The 19,603-nt window shown below is 41.4% G+C and overlaps 1 protein-coding gene across 1 annotated transcript in view; it reads left to right on the top strand.

Moving 5' to 3' along the window:
- gucy1b1 (guanylate cyclase 1 soluble subunit beta 1) overlaps window positions 1-19,603 on the top strand; it is a 36,213-nt gene that overhangs the window by 11,384 nt on the left and 5,226 nt on the right. Inside the window, exons 10-11 of the mRNA XM_051105896.1 lie at window positions 10,210-10,447; window positions 15,956-16,096. Coding sequence (XP_050961853.1) covers window positions 10,210-10,447; window positions 15,956-16,096 — 379 coding nt within the window. The remainder of the gene's footprint in view (window positions 1-10,209; window positions 10,448-15,955; window positions 16,097-19,603) is intronic.

Here is a 19,603-nt window from a genome sequence, read left to right as displayed (position 1 = left end):
GTGTTGTGTTGCTGCAGTGGATTAAGCTTGTTTGTGAAGAGAATGTACCTTCCGATCTACATAAATTCATCTATGTTCACGCAAATTATTCGTGATCCAACTTCACCTACAGCACAAGTAGGTATAAGGGTTTTTTTATGAATCTCTGCAATTACCTAGTAATAAGCCTAGTAATAAGCTAGTTAGCCAGTTTCGTGGCTAAACGCGCTAAATGCGGCTAAGGTAAACAATCTCTTACAGCACAGCTCGTCACTCCACAGAGAGAAGAGAGGGGCGGGGCGAGCATACCTTATTTGCATTTAAAGGAACAATTCATCAGCATGGGTTGATTTTTGCAGAGCTCATTTTGACAAGGTAAAAGGGGTGTTGTTTTACACTACCAATGAGAATTTTTAACCAAAGTATATTATAGACTTTTCAATAAGATCCTAAAAAACCATATCAACTTGTGGAAAATAGGCATCTTACTGGGACACTTAAAACTTATCTCTGGGGCATTCATATCGCTTGTGGATGTTACTACACTTCAAGTGGAGTTAAACTGTGGCAAATTCATTTGAATGAGTATGTTTTGGAAAGGCACACACCTCTCAATAAAAGATCTAAAATGCATATCTGAGCTAAAACCAAGCCCTGATGTGAAAAGAACTGCCTGTTTAGCTTAGAGACAGGACTGCATCAAGACACACATCTGGGTATGAGTTTAGAAAAATAAAATATTGTTGCATTGAAGGTTCACAGAAGCATGCAGCCTCCATTATCCATAATGGAAGATGTTTGGAACAACTATAACTCTTGGCCTCCTGGCCAAACTGAGCAATTGATGGAGAAGGGGATTGGCTAGAGTGGTGACCAAGAAGCTGATGGTCACTAGTTGAGCTACATGATCATACTGTATGCAGATGGGAGAAACTTAGAGAGGGACAAACATCACTGCAGCACTCCACCAATCCAGTCTTTAGGGCTGTGTGGCAAGACTCAATCTTCTCCTCAGTGAAGACACATGAAAACCCACGTGGAATTTGCAACAAAGCACCTAAAGAACTCTCAGATTGCGAGAAACAAGATTCTCTTGTCTGATGAACCTCAAATTCAAGCATCATGTTTGGAGGAAATCAGACACTGCTCATCACCTGCAGAGTACCATCCCAGCAGTAAAGTGTGGTGGTAGCAGCCTCATGCTGTGGGGCTGTTTTTCAGTGGCAGGGACTGAGGGACTCATCAGAATAGAAGAAAAGCTCAACACAGAAAAATATAGAGATAGAAACCCAGTCCAGAGCATTCAGAACCTCACCTGGAGAAACTTGAAAATGTCTGCCAGCCCCCATCCAAGCTAACAAAACTTGAGAGTTGAAGAGGTGAGGTGAAGAATGGCAGATAATTGCCAAATGCTGATGTGCAAAACGTCGCATCATACCCTAAAAGACTTGTAAAGGTGTAAAGGTGCTTCAGCTAAGTATGGCGTTATGGGTATGAATACTTATGAATTGTACTTATTTCAGTGTTTTAATTTTAACGGATTAGTTGTCACAAATCTGTTTTGTGCTGTCATTATGGTGTATGGAGTGAAGATTAAACTGGAAAAAAGTGATTTGAAGCAGTTTAACATAAGGCTGCAACACTTTCGCAAGGCACTGAATTTGTATAAAAATGTATACATGTTGTCAGAGGAAGATTTCAGCAAATTCAATAGTGATATATTAATCATGTTTATTACAAAAATATCAAGATAGTCACAGATTTTTTCTACTCTGACAGATTAAAAATCGGTCAAATCTCGGGCTAGAGAATACCATGCATTCTTCCTTTCTCTGCTTCACTGAATGAAGACCTTTGAGAGTCTATGTGGAGCTTACAGTAATTTGCAGAGAAATAAAATAAGTGGCTCATCTCCTCCTCTGCGTGTCATCATTACCTTTGTACAGTAATCTGTAAATTACATTATATGTCAATCAGGCCATCTCTTCCTGTCTTCCTGGTTACACAAGGCAAGCTGGAAATAGACTGCAGTCTCATCCGAGACCATGTGCAAGGATCGAGATCCAGACCAATACACTGAGTAATACGACTAAGGTCAATTTTAGGTCTCATGACTAAGGCCCAAACCCAGATGGCAACGTGAGCCCTTATAGTCTTGTTCTGAGTCTGTAGTTTGGTGATACAATACCGCATGGACTGTCACAAGGCTGTAATGATAAAAAAGTGTGATATTGGTTTCACTTTGTTTCCCCTGCGTACAGCTTTTTTAAGATGGCCGTCTCTCTTTTCCTGCTTGGAAAATGAGGCTGTATTTGCACTCTCCATGGGGAGCCGGTCTGCCTCGGTCTGTGAGCTCTGTGTTTGTTTATTAAATCTGGTGGAGAACCTTGAACATCACCAGAGACCCTCTCTCTCATCCACACAGACAATAAATACCAGCTAGAGCTACACAACTGCCTGTGTACAAGTCAGAATTTAGAACATGACTGTTGCCAGGTTTAACTGTCTTCATAGACATTTGAACACAGTCTGGATTATTTTCTTGTTTGTGTCACAAATTACATTACTGTGATTAGCTGACGTGTGGTAGTGCTCTTCTAAGCATGTTTTTTTTTTTTTTTTTAGCTCATTTCAAATTTACATTCTCATTTTTTTAGTTGTGTTAGGTGCACATGCATTTCTTGGAAACCTGGATGTATGTGACTTGTTGATAACAGGTGAACAAATGGGCTGTATTCTCAATGTGCTGAATAGTACAGCCTTATCTTCACTAGCAGGCATCGTGCACTGAAACTTGTGCAGTTGCTCAATTTAGGACATTTGAGATGTGACTGTGCCATTTTCTTAAAGTTTATGCATATGATTGTAGGATACAGTTTTTCTATGTAGATTATTTCTGTGCTAGTAGATGTCGCTTCATCGAAAATAGCTGTTTTTTGTCCACGTGTTGTATTTACTGTGCATCACACTGTTTATTTATTTATTTTTTACTACATACAGGGCCAGCATAACTTCTATTATTTATGATGTCTGAGTAATAATGTGAAATATATTTATAAAGAGCCTGTTTTGTATTCTCGTGAGACCATGAGCAGACCAAATCATTGAAATGTGTCTCATGAAGTTCTCCACTGCAGCAAGCCCAGCAATTTTTTATCCATAATTTAACACATTTAGGAGTTTTGGCCAAAAATAATGCTTAAGGCAGTTACCATGGCAGTGTACCATACGTACATGAGAGAAACATGTTTTCAGAAATCATTTAAATTACTGAGCGTAAGTTGAAGAAAATGTTTTTCTAAAAGCTTAATGATATACTGACGTTCAAAAGTTTTATTCAGCAACAAGGATGCATTAAATTGATCTATCTATCTATCTATCTGTCTATCTATCTATCTATCTATCTATCTATCTATTTATATACAGTGCACAGCATAAATGAGTACACCCCCTCTGGATAAATATAAAAGTATAAAAATATAAATCTAAACACCCTAGATTTAATTCAGCAAATGTATAATATTCTAGTACTTAGAACTTTAAGTATACTGCTCTGACCCTTCTTGGCACTGAGTTCATGACAAAATGCCACATCTGTCCTGTTTAACTCCTGGAGGATGACCTCCTTAAGTTTTTGTATTACATCACACAGTGGTGTGTGAATTCATGACAGCATTGATAAAGCACAACCCCCTCACACTTCAGCAGCCATACATCCCATTATAAGAGCTTTACTACCACTGAACGTCACTGTGGGAACCAGGCACTTCTCACTGTAGTCCTCCTCTAGCAACACCAGAACATTTTGGATGCTTATGGATCCGAAATGAAGTCTATATTTTGTAATTATGGGCCTTGGAAGAGGTTAAATGAGTTTATTGTGCTTTGGCTACAGTAGGTAATTCTAGTGGTGGCGACAACCATTCATGTCACTTCTGCAGGCTGTGTTGTACTCTAGATAAAGTGTAACTCTTTTTATGGCGTTTGCTGGCTAAAGTGAAGACCTGATTATTTCAAGAGGCTTGTCACAAGTCCATTGTTTTTGAAAGCTATATTTTCACACTTACAACGATAATTTGGTATTACTCTTGTACCATTGTCCTCTTTTATGCTAAGAAATAAATCGTACTGGGTTACTGTCGTAACCTCGGTTCCCTGAGATACGGGAACGAGTACTGCGTCGCTTAGACGCTATGGGAAAAAGTCCTTTTTTCTCCTTGACTGAAGCCTTTTTTAATAACGCAGTGAAACTGCACGGCCATTGGATCGTGCAGAGAAACGAAACGAACCAATGCCTCGGCAGCGGTGCTGCACGAGCCTATGGCGAAGAAGCCCACCGAAGCCCGCCAGAAGGGGCAGGGCCAATGGCTATATAAGCGGCCATTTCGCCATAGGAACCCAGGTTACTTCGACTGAAGCGACGACTAGGTCGTGCAGCGACATGGTATGGCTCGTAACGCAGTACTCGTTCCCGTATCTCAGGGAACCGAGGTTATGACAGTAACCGAGTACGTTCCCTATCGATACTACACTCGTACTGCGTCGCTTAGACGCTATGGGAACCGATCCATACACACCATACCATGGAGAGAACGGCCTGACTGGACAGAGCAGACTTAACTCTTGATTACCTTCTGAGGAAGGAAGAGCAGAGAGCGTAACAACCTGTACCCTAAACGGAGTAGAGGGCACCTTAGGCACGTACCCATGTCTTGGTTTCAGGATGACTTTGGAGTCACCTGGCCCAAACTCAAGACAGGAGGGACTTATAGAGAGTGCTTGCAGATCTCCTATGCGCTTGACTGACACCAAGGCTAGCAGTAAAGCGGTCTTAAGTGTCAGGGGTTTAAGATCCGCATCTGACAACGGTTCGAAGGGAGGGCTCTTCAGAGCCCCCAAGACCGTAGATAGGTCCCAAGTAGGTATAGTGTGGGGACGAGAGGGATTCATCCTCCTAGACCCCTTCAAAAATCGAACAACCAAGTTGTTCCTGCCAATTGACTGGTCTGCTATCGGGGCGTGAAAAGCCGCTATAGCAGCCACATAGACCTTGAGCGTGGAAGGGGAGCGACCCTTATCCAACAGCTCTTGAAGGAAAGACAATATCACAGATATGTCACAGGAGGCTGGGTTTTTGCCATGGGTGGAACACCAGGTGGAAAAGACAGACCATTTAAGGGCGTAGAGGTGTCTTGTAGACGGAGCTCTAGCTTGGGAGATCGTGTTCAGAACTCCTTCTGGGAGATTCTCAGACTCCCGTCCAGACACCAGAGGTGTAAGGCCCACAGACCGGGCCGGGGGTGCCATATTGTCCCGTTCGCCTGAGAGAGGAGGTCCCGCCTCAGGGGGATCAGCCAAGGGGCTGCACAAAGCAGCTGGCACAGCTCTGACAACCATGGCTGGTTCCTCCAAAGAGGGGCCACCAGAATGAGCCTGTGCCTCTGTTCCCTGACTCGCTTGAGTACCTGAGGAATCAAGGATGTCGGGGGAAAGGCATACAGGAGGAGGTTGGGCCAGTCGTGGGCCAACGCATCTCTGTCCTTCGAAAAGTATATTGGGCAATGAGAGTTGTCTTTTGAGGCGAAGAGGTCGACCTCTGCCTTGCCAAAGACTTCCCAGATTTTCTGAACCGTCTGTGGGTGAATCGTCCATTCTCCTGAGGGGACATTGCTTCGTGATAGCATATCCGCCCCTTGGTTCAGTCTGCCCGGTACGTGAACCGCTCTCAGTGAGGCCAGGTTGAGCTGAGCCCATTCCAGAAGGCCCTTCACCAGGGTGAAGAGGTGTCTGGAGGAGACTCCCCCCTGACGATTTATGTAGGACACCACAGTCATGTTGTCCGAGCGGATCAGTACATGGTGTCCCTTCAGGTCTGGCAGGAATGAGCGAAGGGCGTGACATACTGCCAGCATTTCCAGGCAGTTGATGTGAAACCCTTCCTCCGCTTTCGACCATAGGCCGAAAGCTGGGTTGCCGTCGCACAGCGCCCCCCAACCCTTGTTGGAGGCGTCTGTCGTGACCACCTTCCTTCAGCAAACCGACCCTAAGGGCACGCCCCTCTCCAACCAGTGTGGGTTTTTCCAGGGGACCAGGGCTTCCACACATGCCTGGTCCACCCTAATGCGCAAACGTCCGTGACGCCATGCATGAGGTGGAACCCGTGGTTTCAGCCAACGCTGAAGGGGCCGCATACGCAGCAGGCCCAATTCTAGCACTGGGGATGCAGAAGCCATAACGCCTAGCATCCTTTGAAACCTCTTGAGGGGGTAAAGGGCTCCGACCCTGAACGATCCCGCTAGTTGACGTATTGTCAGAGCTCGCTCTGGCACGACCATGGCTCTCAACTGAGTCGAATCGAAAATTGCCCCCAGAAACGAGATTTGTCGGCTGCGGTGCAGCGTGCTTTTGGTCAGATTGACCCTGAGTCCTAGGCACTCTAAGTGGCTGAGGAGAAGGGCTCTGTGAGATATCAGCACCGCCTCTGACTGGGCCAGAATGAGCCAGTCATCGAGGTAGTTGAGGACGCGGATTCCTTTCTGTCTCAGAGGGACAAGAGCCGCGTCCATGCACTTTGTAAACGTGCGGGGAGCCAGGGATAAACCGAAGGGCAGGACCGTGTATTGATAAGCCACACCCTCGAAGGCGAATCTCAAGAATCGTCTGTGATGGGGGGCTATCTGGATGTGAAAGTACGCGTCTTTCAGGTCCAGTGAAAGGAACCAGTCCCCTGGGCGAACGTGCGAGAGGATCTGCTTCAAGGTTAACATTTTGAACGCCCGTTTCATGAGGCCCGATTCAAATGTCTTAAATCGAGGATGGGTCGTAGACCTCCATCCTTCTTGGGGACGAGGAAGTAACGGCTGTAGAATCCTGACTCGCTCTGAGCTGGGTGGACTACCTCTATGGCGCCTTTTTCCAGCAATATCAACACCTCTGAGCGTAGGACGTGCGCATCCCTGCTCATCACCACGGTGGGGACCACGCCACTGAAGCACGGGGGCCTTCGAGCGAACTGGAGTGAATAGCCTCTTTTTATTATCCCCATAACCCAGTCTGACACTCCGGGGATAGCCTGCCAGGCCTCTGCCCGAGTGGCCAGGGGTATGATTGGCTCGGGTAACTGGCCATCGTGATGGCATGAGACCCCCGTCATGATAGGAAGAGGAAATTTGCTCTCTTTTTGAGAATGTCTGTGTTTTATTTTGTTCGCTATCACAGCGACTGGTTGTGTGGGCGCAAGCAAAGTGGACCCAGTGTTCACAACAGGTTTCACATAAAACACATCGACCTCGGCACCCGGCATTAAGCGGGGTGCTTGGAGGTTTAACAGAGGCCTTTTGGGGGGGTGGTCCGGCTAACGCGAGACTTTGCCCCCTCCTCTTCCTTCCGCCTGGATCAGGACGACGGCGGAGGCGCCGGATCCAGCGCTAGCTTGGGTTGTGGTCCCTGGCGCTTGGGGAAGGGGTAGCGTCTAGTCGAGCGGGAATGAAGTCTCGGCTCGGCTTTAGCTGGCTGAGCTGCGGCGGCGGGGGAAGCGGTTGACGCCGGTCTCACATGCTGCTGGGGCGGAGCAGGCTTGGGACGCCCGGAAGCAGCCGTGGAGCTCGAGCGCTTTGGCAGGAAGTGTCGCATAGCTTGGGACGTCTTCTGAGCCGCAGAAAATCGCTCGGTGAACCCTTCCACAGAGGGCACGAACAGGCCTGTGGGAGAGATAGGAGCATCGAGGAAGGGGACCTTATCCGCGTCCTTGATCTCCGTCAGCGTGAGCCAAAGGTGGCGCTCGAGCACAATCAGACTGGCCATGGATCTGCCAATTGCCTGGGCCGTGGCTTTAGTAGCGCGCAGAGCCAGGTCCGTAGCACTTCGCAACTCCGTCAGGGTGGCGGGGTCCAGGGCAGACTTGTCCGACTGAGCGAGCAGTTTGGCCTGGAACACTTGGAGAATCGCCATGGAGTGTAGCGCTGAGGCAGCCTGTCCGGCCGACGTGTAGGCGTGTCTGGCGAGGGCCGAAGTGGTTCTACACGGCTTGGACGGGTGGGAAGCTTTAGCCTTCCAGCCGATAGCAGTGGGCGGACAGAGGTGGGCGGCCACTGACTCATCCAGGGGAGGCAGCTTCTCGTAGCCTTTGTCTTCAGCGCCGTCGACAGAGGTGAGGGCGGAGGAAGACGAGGTGTGCAGGCGCGCTGAGTAGGGGGCGCGCCAAGATCTGGTGAGTTCCTCGTGAACTTCAGGGAGGAACGGAGAAGCCCGCTGGCAAGGGGCCTGGCGGCGTCCCGGCAGGAACCACCCATTGAGGAGGCTGCGTGGGGGCTCCTCTGGAGGAGACCACTCCAGTCCCAGCTCGTCCACAACCCTGGTCAGAACGCGGAAGAGCTCGGCGTCCATGCCAGCACTGGTCCTGGGATCGCTGGTATCGGTAGACGGCAGGGGGGCGGGGTCATTGATAGAGCCCGACAGCTCCTCAGCGTCCGATGCAGCCAATGACATGCTGTCCTCACTCCCGCCGAAGGAGACCAGATCAATCGCAGCCGCCGAGGGACACAGATCTGGGCGGGTGAAGAGGACGGGAGAACCCTCTCTCTGTGGAGAAGGTGAGGCACGCGGGGGCTGAGCCGACGTGAGCTCACCTAACTCCGAGCGCTGAGATCCTCTACCCCACTGTTTCTTCTTCACAGGCTCCTGTGAAGGAGGAAACGGGAGGGCGCGAGGGGCGGAGTCGCGTTCTGAAAAGAACGCTATCCGCGAGCGCAGAGAGGAGAGACTCATATCCCCGCAATGGGGACATTCTGTCTCTTTAAGTGCCGCCTCCGCATGGGGAAGCCCCAAGCAGGAGACGCATTTGCCGTGAGTGTCAGCAGCATGCAAGGGGGCCTTGCATGCACGACAAAAACGGCGTGGCATTTGTAACAACGCCTAATTTGACTCTTTTAGATAATCGCCGGATGGCGGCAGGGGAGAGATGCGTTGCAGCCGACGTCAACCGGGCGGCGAGTCAGATGCAGAATCACTCCGCTGCAGGTGCTTGTCGACGGCAAGGGCTTCTATCTCGTAAGCGCGAAGAGTCGTCGCTGAAGGAGAAGAAATCTGGGTTCCTATGGCGAAATGGCCGCTTATATAGCCATTGGCCCCGCCCCTTCTGGCGGGCTTCGGCGGGCTTCTTCGCCATAGGCTCGTGCAGCACCGCTGCCGAGGCATTGGTTCGTTTCATTTCTCTGCACGATCCAATGGCCATGCAGTTTCACTGCGTTATTAAAAAAGGCTTCAGTCAAGGAGAAAAAAGGACTTTTTCACATATCGTCTAAGCGACGCAGTACGAGTGTAGTATCGATAGGGAACTATTGATAGTTTTCTCTCAAGTGGTTCCATTGTTGCCAGCATTAAGTCTGAGTATAATTCAGTGGGCTATATAATATTTTTAATTGTCAGGAAATTACTTGTCTTTAAATGTTTTGGTTCAATATACTTACCTGTTGATCAAAAATTGCCTTACACTAATTTTTTTTTAGTTTTATTTAGTAACTTTCAGGAGGATGTACTCGTTTTTGCAACACAACATTTTATCACTTTGATAAGAAAATCTTATTTCCCTGAATAATTTTGACATTCTTTTTTGGTAATTGATCAAGCAGGCTTGTTGGAACATTATATCTCCGAAGAACCCTAACATGTCTTCTAAGTAAAGAGTAATTGCTGAATTTGTTAAGTTTTAGAGGTGGTGTACTCATTTATTCTGTGACTGTATATATATGTGTATATATATATATATATATATATATATTTATATATATACACACACAAACACACACACACACACACACATTGTATAACTGAGAGTTCTGAAATGCATTTTTGATAAAAAAGGTTAGTATTTGTGTTTTCCCGTTGGCAGTACAGAATAAGAACAGAACAGATGGATGCATTTCTAAACGTAGAGAGCCAATACTCAAACAGCTCTGTGGATAATTAGCACTCAACCTTCAGGGAAAGTACAGTGACTAAAAGAATGAAATGATGCACATTATCCCATGGACAGCTGAAGTGAAGTCCACAAAAGGATTAATTTTGTATTAGATTAAATAATTTAGGTATTTTAACAACCTTTCATAACAGACTGAAGTAAACAATTGTATTGCTTTGAATGACTACAACAGCTCTGACTATATAACTCAACATTTTCCAGAGACGTTGAATACAATATCTGCAGTTTTTTATAATACCTTTTTGTTTCAGGTTGCTGTATTCGGTTCTACCTCCGTCTGTAGCCAATGAACTTCGGCATAAGAGGCCTGTGCCTGCCAAGCGATATGACAACGTGACAATTCTTTTTAGCGGCATTGTTGGATTCAATGCGTTCTGCAGCAAACATGCATCAGCAGAGGGAGCCATTAAAATTGTCAATCTCCTCAATGACATCTATACCAGATTTGACATTCTCACTGATTCTCGGAAGAATCCTTATGTGTATAAGGTAAGTGAATTTCAAACTGGAATTTGGATCTGTTCGTATCTGTGTGTTTGGTTCATTGATAGACAGATAAAAATACCTTTATAACCATGTTCACAGACAGAGATATTTTTGGCCACATCCAGAGATATTCAGCACACAAAGTAACAACTCTGTAGGATTGTGACTGGCCTAAAAATATCTTGACAAAAATGACAACTCTTGACAAATATGTGAATGTGCTTGTGAAAAGGCAAGTTAGCCACAATATAAAGTTAAAGCATTAACCCCTGGTTTCACGGACAAGGCTTAAGGCTAGTCCATGACTAAAATGTAAGTCTGAGCTGTTTCAACTGAAAGAAACTTGCACTGACTGATCTTAAAATTTATCAGTGCCTTTGTTTTGTCTCAAGATGCACACTTTTTTTCTAAAGCACAATTTTACTTAAATGTCCTAATTGAACTATGGCCTAATCCTGGTTTAGTCTAAGCCCTGTCCGTGAAACCAGGCCTACGGTATAACTTGCAAGGTGCAAAATATGACAAGTGTCACTTCCAACAAACACTTAGTAAACCTGTCAGCTACAAAGTTCAATGACAAAAATCATTTATAGGTCTTTTTATGAACTTTGTTTTATGATAAATCTTTTATGATGTACCTAATTAGATCAGTAAATGAATGACTATATTTAGAGCAGGGTGTGAAGCTTATTTTAGGTCAAGTGCCAGATTGATTTTCTTATGTGGGCTGATTTATTTATTTATTTATTAAATCTTGCTGTAGGCAACAGAGAGAGTGTATGCAATACTGGAATAAAAGAGAAACACATGAAATTTACTAATTGAATTCGCCAGAGGCCTTTAGATTATATGTACATACTGTATAATTAGGGAATCTTTAACAATACGGATATATTTAATAACTTGGGCTTTAATCTACAGTGAACTTTGACACAAAGTTTGCCTGTTTCGCTAATTATAATTTTACAGTAGATCTACTTCTCATTTAAACACCAACAGCAGCAAATCAGTTCTAAAGAAGTCATGTACATTACTGAGTATTTTTCTATGGTTTTTAGTAACACAAATAGAGTCTGTCAAGATCTAAACTTCAGCCACTCATTTTAGCCCCTCAGTGTTTCTTTGATCACACAACACACACTTGATCGCTGTGTTGATGCGTTCATCTGTGAGAGTTTTTGTAGCTTTGCAGAATGTTTGATGCTTAATGAAGTTTGGTGCTTTATAAGCTTTATAATCTAAATTATCAGTTTATGTACTGATTTCTTTACAGAATGCCTTGTCGCTTGGTTTTTTCATTATTGTTCTGTGGTGTGTTGTAATCATTGTGCAGTGTCTGCCTTACATGCTGGAAACAATTTGTGTGGAAAAGTAAACATTTATTTGACCTACTGTACAGTTACATGCTATTATTTAGTTATTTGGGTAAATGCAACAGTTTTCACTAATTAACTTAGCTTATTCGACAGTGGCTATGATTTTAAAAGGAAGCCACTGCTCTCATTCAGTAGAAACAATTGAGATATTTTCATTTCTTACCCCTAATATGTTTTTTTTTTACTTGTCCGTGTTGTCATGTTTACAATGAGTGATTCATCTAAGTAGGAAAATCAACTGAACAGTTGCATCACCAACAAAACCAGTTTCAGATGAAAGTGCAGATACATGCACAAGTGCCAGATGTTACTCATAATTGCTACTTATGCTATAAAATGTGAACTATAATATACACAACATGTTTAGCTAAAAATAGAATATGAATTTATAATACCCATAAAATAACTGGATGTGAATGTTTTCTTTTTTTAAATAATTTAACTTTTTTTCTCTTTCTATTTAATTTCACACATAAATTAGACTCCTCTGGAGGCTATTTTTGGCCCACAGGCTGCTTGTTTGGCACACTTGATTTAGATATTACAAATGTAATGTGAGTCTTTTGAACTTCCAGAACAACCATTAACAGCCATGATTTTGTATTTTCTGTAACTTTAATTTAATTAACTTTCTGTGCCTCATAATCTGTACTTTTACAGCTACACACATATAAATTACAGTGTACAATGCTCTCTTAAAAACAAGGGCATGAGAACATGTCTTTGATTTACATCCTAGGCATACAGACAAGAATGCACTTCATGTAGCTTTGCTAACTAAACAAAATGGGTGGGTAAAATTTCAAGGCTGGCTCACCAAAAAAAGCAATATTTACTTAAAGCCAGTCATATCTCTGTGGTCCAAAGGTCTCATGAAGGACTGGGCTCTCTCTTTAGAGTTTGTTGTGATAGGTATGAGGTTGGAGAACAAAACAGTTAAACTGTCCATGTTTGCAGTGTGAGTCATCAAGAAAACTTGGATGAATCAAAAGTGTCTTAAAATGTATTTTTATTTATTTATTTATTTTTATTTGGCTGTATTCATATCACAAACTAGGACCAGATATCATCTTACAGTCAAGGCCACAAGATATCTTTAAATGGTTTAATGACTCTATAAAATTAATTTATGTTCCTGTATATCAGACCTGGGCATTTTACGGCGCCCGGGCCACATCCGGCCCTCTGGCTACCCTTGACCGGCCCGTGTGAGGTAATTGGTGAATTAAAAGTCAGTCGCAAACAGGTGTAATTATGTGCATGCAATACAACCGCACTGCTTTTATATTCAAGGTGCTATTATTATTATTAACAATTTACGTCCGTTCGTGTAACCGTATCTCAAATGTGTTCGTGATCATATAGCTTTCAAGAAATGTGAGTTTGCCGTTAGCCGTAAAAGATTCTTTTTGTGTTTGTTTGTTTTTTTTTTTTTTTTTCTTATTTTTGTCTAAATATTGTTCTTCATTACACGTCTTGTCTGGTCTTATTTCGTATCATTGCATGTCAAAAAATAATGCACTTTGTTATGCAGACACAAAATGTAAAACTGCAGTCTTATTCGCATATAGGCTTGCACTTTTATAAGTATTTGTAAAATATAATTAAATAATATCTTAATTATCTAATTCAAAAATTAGTAATTAAAACTAAGCAATTATATAAGTTATAATTTCATCTGTCTCGGATGTAGTCTGGTCAGGATTTATTTTAATAAACATGTGGAATGCACCTACTGCATGACAGAGAAGCGTCCACGCGATCACTTATTTTTTCCTGATAATGAAACTGATTTTAGGACGCGCTTTCTGCCATCTCTGTCTCTGAAGCAAAAAAAAAAGAACAGAAACTCATCGTATGACTGCTTCACATACATGAGAAATATATAGAAAGTTTAAAATGTCTACTTTTAAACGAACAAATTCGAAACGAAATCAAATACCCCCTGATTATGTCATCTGTGTGAAGGTTGCATTTCTCTCTAAAGGCGCATCCAGTCTACTCTGGAGATGAGAGTTAGCACTGTGTATTTCATCTTTGCAGCCGACAAGGACACATAAACACTAGTTTATGAATAAATTAAAATATCATTTTTTTCATGCCACATTCATAAACATTAGGCGACATTTGTCTTGCTTTGTGGCAAACTTTATGCGTGTGCTTGAGCGCAGAAAATATTAAGATTCGTTTTGTATTATTAGCTTTAATATAAACATGCAGTAAATTAATAATGGCTTAAATGAATGACTAGCTAAGCCCTTTTAAGTAACCACGAGACGTCTCTGTTTTTAAAGCATTTTATACAGATTTCCGTAGTCGGATAAATTCCGCTTTCAGAACTCTCACGCCCGTAACATTGATTTTTTCCCTCAGAAACAAAAAACGAATTTATTGAAGAAAACAAAAATGTCCTAAATATACGTTTTGTGAATTGCCAACCTTCTCCATCCGGCAGATATTGTTGCTTTTATCCTACTACTTTTCTCGGGGTTTTAGAAAAATATACATAGATTGTACAAGTTATAATGAATACGTGAATATGGGAATTTGTTTCAGGTTTTGACTGCAAAACGCTAAAACTGCGTCATGCTAATCTTTGAATTACTTGCTCTTTTGTACAAAGTTGTGATGGTATTTTTTGAAACACTGCAATTTTTAAACTGTTTTTGTGAATGTGATATAAATATGTGCTCCTCATCTTCATTGTTTGATTGTAATGTTTCATGTTTCATTTAATGTTGTTTTATTTATTATTTTATATTTTCTGTGTGTATTATATATATAAAGAGATATACAATATATTGGCCAAAACTGAGTTAAGTGCATTGGTCTGGCCCTCTGCAAGTTTATCATGTGGCCCCTTGGGAAAATTAATTGCCCACCACTGCTGTATATCCATTAATCAATACATGTTGATTACATGTTACATGTTACATACAGTTAAAGTCAAAAGTTTACATACACATAATGTTAATTACCAAAATAAGAGGGATCATACAAAATGCATGTTATTTTTTATTTAGTACTGACCTGAATAAGATATTTCACATAAAATACATTAACATGTATCTACATATAGTTTTTTGTTTAGTGATAGTTGTCCATGAGTCCCTTGTTTGTCCTGAACGGTTGAAGTGACCCCTGTTCTTCAGAAAAGTCCTTCTGGTGTCACAAATGCTTTGGTTTTCCTGCATTTTTGTGTATTTGAACCCTTTCCTACAATGATTGTATGATTTTGAGATGCATCTTTTCACACTAAGGACAACTGAGGGACTCATGTGCAACTATTACAGAAGGTTCAAATGCTCACTGATTCTTCAGAAAGAAACACATTGCATTAAGAGCCGGGGGGTGAAAACTTATTCTAATTTGAATATAAGGGTAAATTTAATTTATTTTGTCTTCTGGGAAACATTTAAGTATCTTCTATAGCTTCTGAAGGGCAGTACTAAATGAAAAAAATATGATATTTAGGCAAAATAAGAAATTTACACATCTTCATTCTGTTCAAAAGTTTACACCCCTGGCTCTTAATGCATTGTTTTTCCTTCTGAAGCATCAGTGAGCATTTGAACCTTCTGTAATAGTTGCATATGAATCCCTCAGTTGTCCTCAGTGTGAAAAGATGGATCTCAAAATCATACAGTCATTTTTGGAAAGGGTTCAAATACACAAAAATGCTGAAAAACCAAAGAATTTGTGGGAGCTAAAGGATTTTTCTGAAGAACAACACTTCAAACAAGGGACTGTATTAAGAAAAAAGCGGATGTAAATTTTTAAACAGGGTCATTTTTATAAATTCAACTATTTTTTACTCTTGTGGACTATATGAATGTCTTTTATGTGAATAATCTTATTTGGATCAGTACAAAATGAAAAATAACAGGCATTTTTTAATAATAAACATTTTGCAGATTCTGGAAGGTGTATGTAAACTTTTGAGTTTGACTGTATATATTGAGCAGATATTATTGCATCAAGTAGATTAGTGTTAACTCTTAAATGTGTTAAATATAAAATTAGGGTAGGAAACTTAAAATATTCTAGTGTCCTTTGAGGTTCATCATACCGCAGGCACATTAGCTATTTTTAGAGGTCTCATCAGTTTTTCAAATGTCTCTCTATTCTCTGAAAGGTGGAGACAGTTGGTGATAAGTACATGACTGTAAGTGGTCTTCCAGAGCCCTGCACCCACCATGCAAAATCCATCTGTCACCTGGCCCTGGACATGATGGAGATCGCTGGACAGGTGAAAGTCGATGAGGATCCTGTGCAGGTGATCACTTTTCTTAACCCAGTTACAAGTTTAAACCAAAATAACATTTTTTCCACATTTTTATGCATAGCACATTTCTTTTAAGGTATTTTGTTCTAGAACATCTTATCAACTCCAGGATAATGTAGTATCACTTTCAGTCAGAACAGCTGAATTATGTGGACACAAAATTAAAAAAGTGTTTGCTTAAATCTTATCATAGTCTGCTGACTGTAAAATTGAATACCAGTTCAAGTATAATGAGAAACATTACAGCAATATCACACGGACAAGGATGTGTGATGTGGTTGTTCCAGCTTTGCTTTATTATCAGTACTATTGGAATGCTTGTTTAATCAAACTAGATGGCTGAAACTACAGCGAATAGATCCAGTGCACAACGTACATGAAGAAATGAAGAAAAGATACTGGTTTTTACCAAGACTGCCTAAGCTGTTGGTGCTGAGGTGTCTCATGATGAGATACTGTGTACTGTTTAATATATGAAATTCAACATAATATAGTAATCCTAGAGTTTTTTTTATGTAGTCCAACAGCACTGAATTTCAATATTTTTTATCAGTTCGCTCACCTTTGTTTGCATGTTCCAAAAAAAATTTTAGGTGCACAATGAGCGAGTAATTGAATCATTCACTCAACTGATTCACTCAGGAACGAAAGACCAACAGCTGATATTATTTTGGCTACAATTGGAACTATTTTAATAGACCTGTTGGGGCTTTCAGAAGATGTGCATTAGGTGTAAAAGGCTGTGGATTCAAAACTTGCTCTACTGTTTTGTCCTTTTTTTGGCAACTATTTGTTAGTAAATGAATATCAGTAATGGCAGGTTGCATTATATTTCGTCATTTCACTGTAATAGATAGGGGATCATGAAAGAGTGTTAGAGAAGTGGGAGCTGTGTGCTGGGGCTTTGCCCAGTGCCACCCTAGAGAACATTATCTTTCTATGTGAATGCCTTTGCCAGGTTCTGCTTCTGACTAAAGGGGCGTATAATACTTCATGTAACAAACATTAAAGGTGACATATCGTGAAAATCTGACTTTTTCCATGTTTAAGTGCTGTAACTGGGTTCCCAGTGCATCAACCAACCCAGAAAATGTGAAAAAGGACAACCCAGTAAGCTTGTTTTTTTGCAAGCATGTAAATTGAGAATTGAACATGAATTACAGAATTCATGAAGTCAGAATTCACTCCCCAGTGACGTAGTCAGTGAAAGCTATGGCAAAAGCTCGAGCAAAGCATGCTAACTGTTCTGTTGTTGGCAGCACAGATGAGCACAGAACACTATTTAGAGTCCCAGCCTCAGAGGAGACAAGAGAGCAGTGGATTTATTTATTTATTTGATATATATTATGCTGCTGCCAAACAGATCTAATCTAAACATGCGATTTGTTTCCCAGCTGTTTACCTTCACAGACATAACTGATTATTTTTGTAACTCCTGTTTGTTTTTAACATACTCTGTGTGTATTTGACAAGCATGCCGCACAAGTCCTGAAAAGTGAATTCAAAGTGTGTCAGTCGCCCCCAGGTGACTGGATGCAGTATAGGTTACAAACCCAGTCCTCTCCATGTAATCTAATGCTGCGTGAGACAAACGAAATAATCAAATTACACTTCAAGTAAATTTTTCCCAAAGATGGTTTCTGTCATTTGAGGTAGTTCCTGTCGTGCTGATTTATTTTTAAGTGTTTGTTTTTGTAATAAGACTTCTTGCAGTTGGGTCTGTGGGAGTTTGGGCGGGACTTTCATACCGTGGCTTCACCTCACGACACTACTGCGCAGACTCGGCCTCCAAATTATGTCATTTACTCAAGATGACAGTGGCCATACTGAGATGCTTTGGCTTCACTTTTTCGGTAGTGGAAGGAAGTGGAGATGCATCGTCCATCTTTTTGTACGATCTATAATATTTGACAGTTTAAGTAATAAGATATGAAAAAGAACTTAGTTTAGTTTAGTACTCACATGTCATGTGACAGCCGCTTTCTGTGTGCATGCTTTGGATGTGTGCGCTCAGAAAACAGTATATTAGAAGTTTTAACTAATATGGTTTAAAACTAGGGTTGTCACGGTACGGGCATCTCGGTTCGGTGCATGAGGCCTTACAACGAATACAGGCAATTCACCCTCAATTCAGAAGGGGCGCCCGTAGTAATGCAACGCTGTTTTATAACAGCCAGCAGAAGAACAGCGAATGCCAGGAGTTGCGCACTTGAAATCAAAGCCCACTAGACAGTGACCATGTACTGATTCTGAACGCTTCTGTGTTTTATTTTGATGAAGTACCAACTACACTGTCAAGTTAACAATGCTAGAAGCCTGGAACTGATGTGTTTTGTGTTTGTGTGCACCGGCGTGATTACTTTAACTTCCCTAATACCAGCAAAAAAACGCTTTCAGCCATTTGAGTTTCCTTTCTGTCACAAAACTGAACTGATGTATAGGTGGAAAAATATAATTTGTAATTTGTACTACTGTCTGTTTAAAATAAATGAAAAGAAACCTAGCATAGTAGATTTGGGTTTTTTTTGTACCGAAATCGTATCAAACCGTGACCCTTGAACCGAGGTACGTACCGAACCATGACATCTGTGTACTGTTACACCCCTATTTAAAACGCATGGTTTCAGCATAATATACATGATAATCAAAACCAAACAGATGCATTTTAGCAGAGTAGCCGAGGTGCGAGCTGTAAATGAGCAGTCATATTCTGGAAAAGGGGGTGAAGAGCAGTAGCTCATTTGCATTTAAAGAGACATGCACGAAAACACAGTGTTTCTCTTTACACTCAAAATGGGCATTTTCAAAATGATATAATAAATGATCTGTTGGGTATTTTGAGCTGACACTTCAGAGACATTCTGGGGACACCTGAGACTTATATTACATATTGTAAAAAGTGGCATAATAGGTCTCCTGTAAAGTTTTGTTATAACTAGTAAGAGGAAGCTTATTTTATTTGCTGTTTTCAAGTACACCGGACAATACAAGACATTTTTGTGAACTTTTATGGGGTGAAATAAAAGAAACAGTTGCCTCACTGTAAAAGGAAAAACAAAATGAAATTCACAAAATAACGTGACAGCTGTGATTGCCAGAATCATAAAACATTTTTACTAAAACGTACTGGACTGTACTGTTTTTTAGCTTTATAAACTGACAGAACACAGAGGATAAAGAGAATGATGAATGTTAACAAATAGCTTTTCCACAAGCTGAGATAAATACTAATACCTGCATATGAAAGATGCACACACTATCATTTACACAAATACAAAACACCATCATGGAAACATACGTGACAGTAAAATAATGCAATAAACATTCATTTGATTGCTAAGATTTAACATAAAACCCTAAAACTTAAAAAAAAAACAATTATTTCAAAGAAAAAAACTGTTGATTACAAAAAAGTTACTCATTAATCACATAGGTTTCTGCAGCTAATCATGATTAATTGCGTTTAACAGTAAAATTTGTAATTTTCCCATTGAATCT

Source organism: Labeo rohita, chromosome 1 (genome assembly GCF_022985175.1).
Source record: "Labeo rohita strain BAU-BD-2019 chromosome 1, IGBB_LRoh.1.0, whole genome shotgun sequence".
Taxonomy (NCBI): domain Eukaryota; kingdom Metazoa; phylum Chordata; class Actinopteri; order Cypriniformes; family Cyprinidae; genus Labeo; species Labeo rohita.
This window is presented reverse-complemented; position numbering and strand designations above follow the sequence as displayed.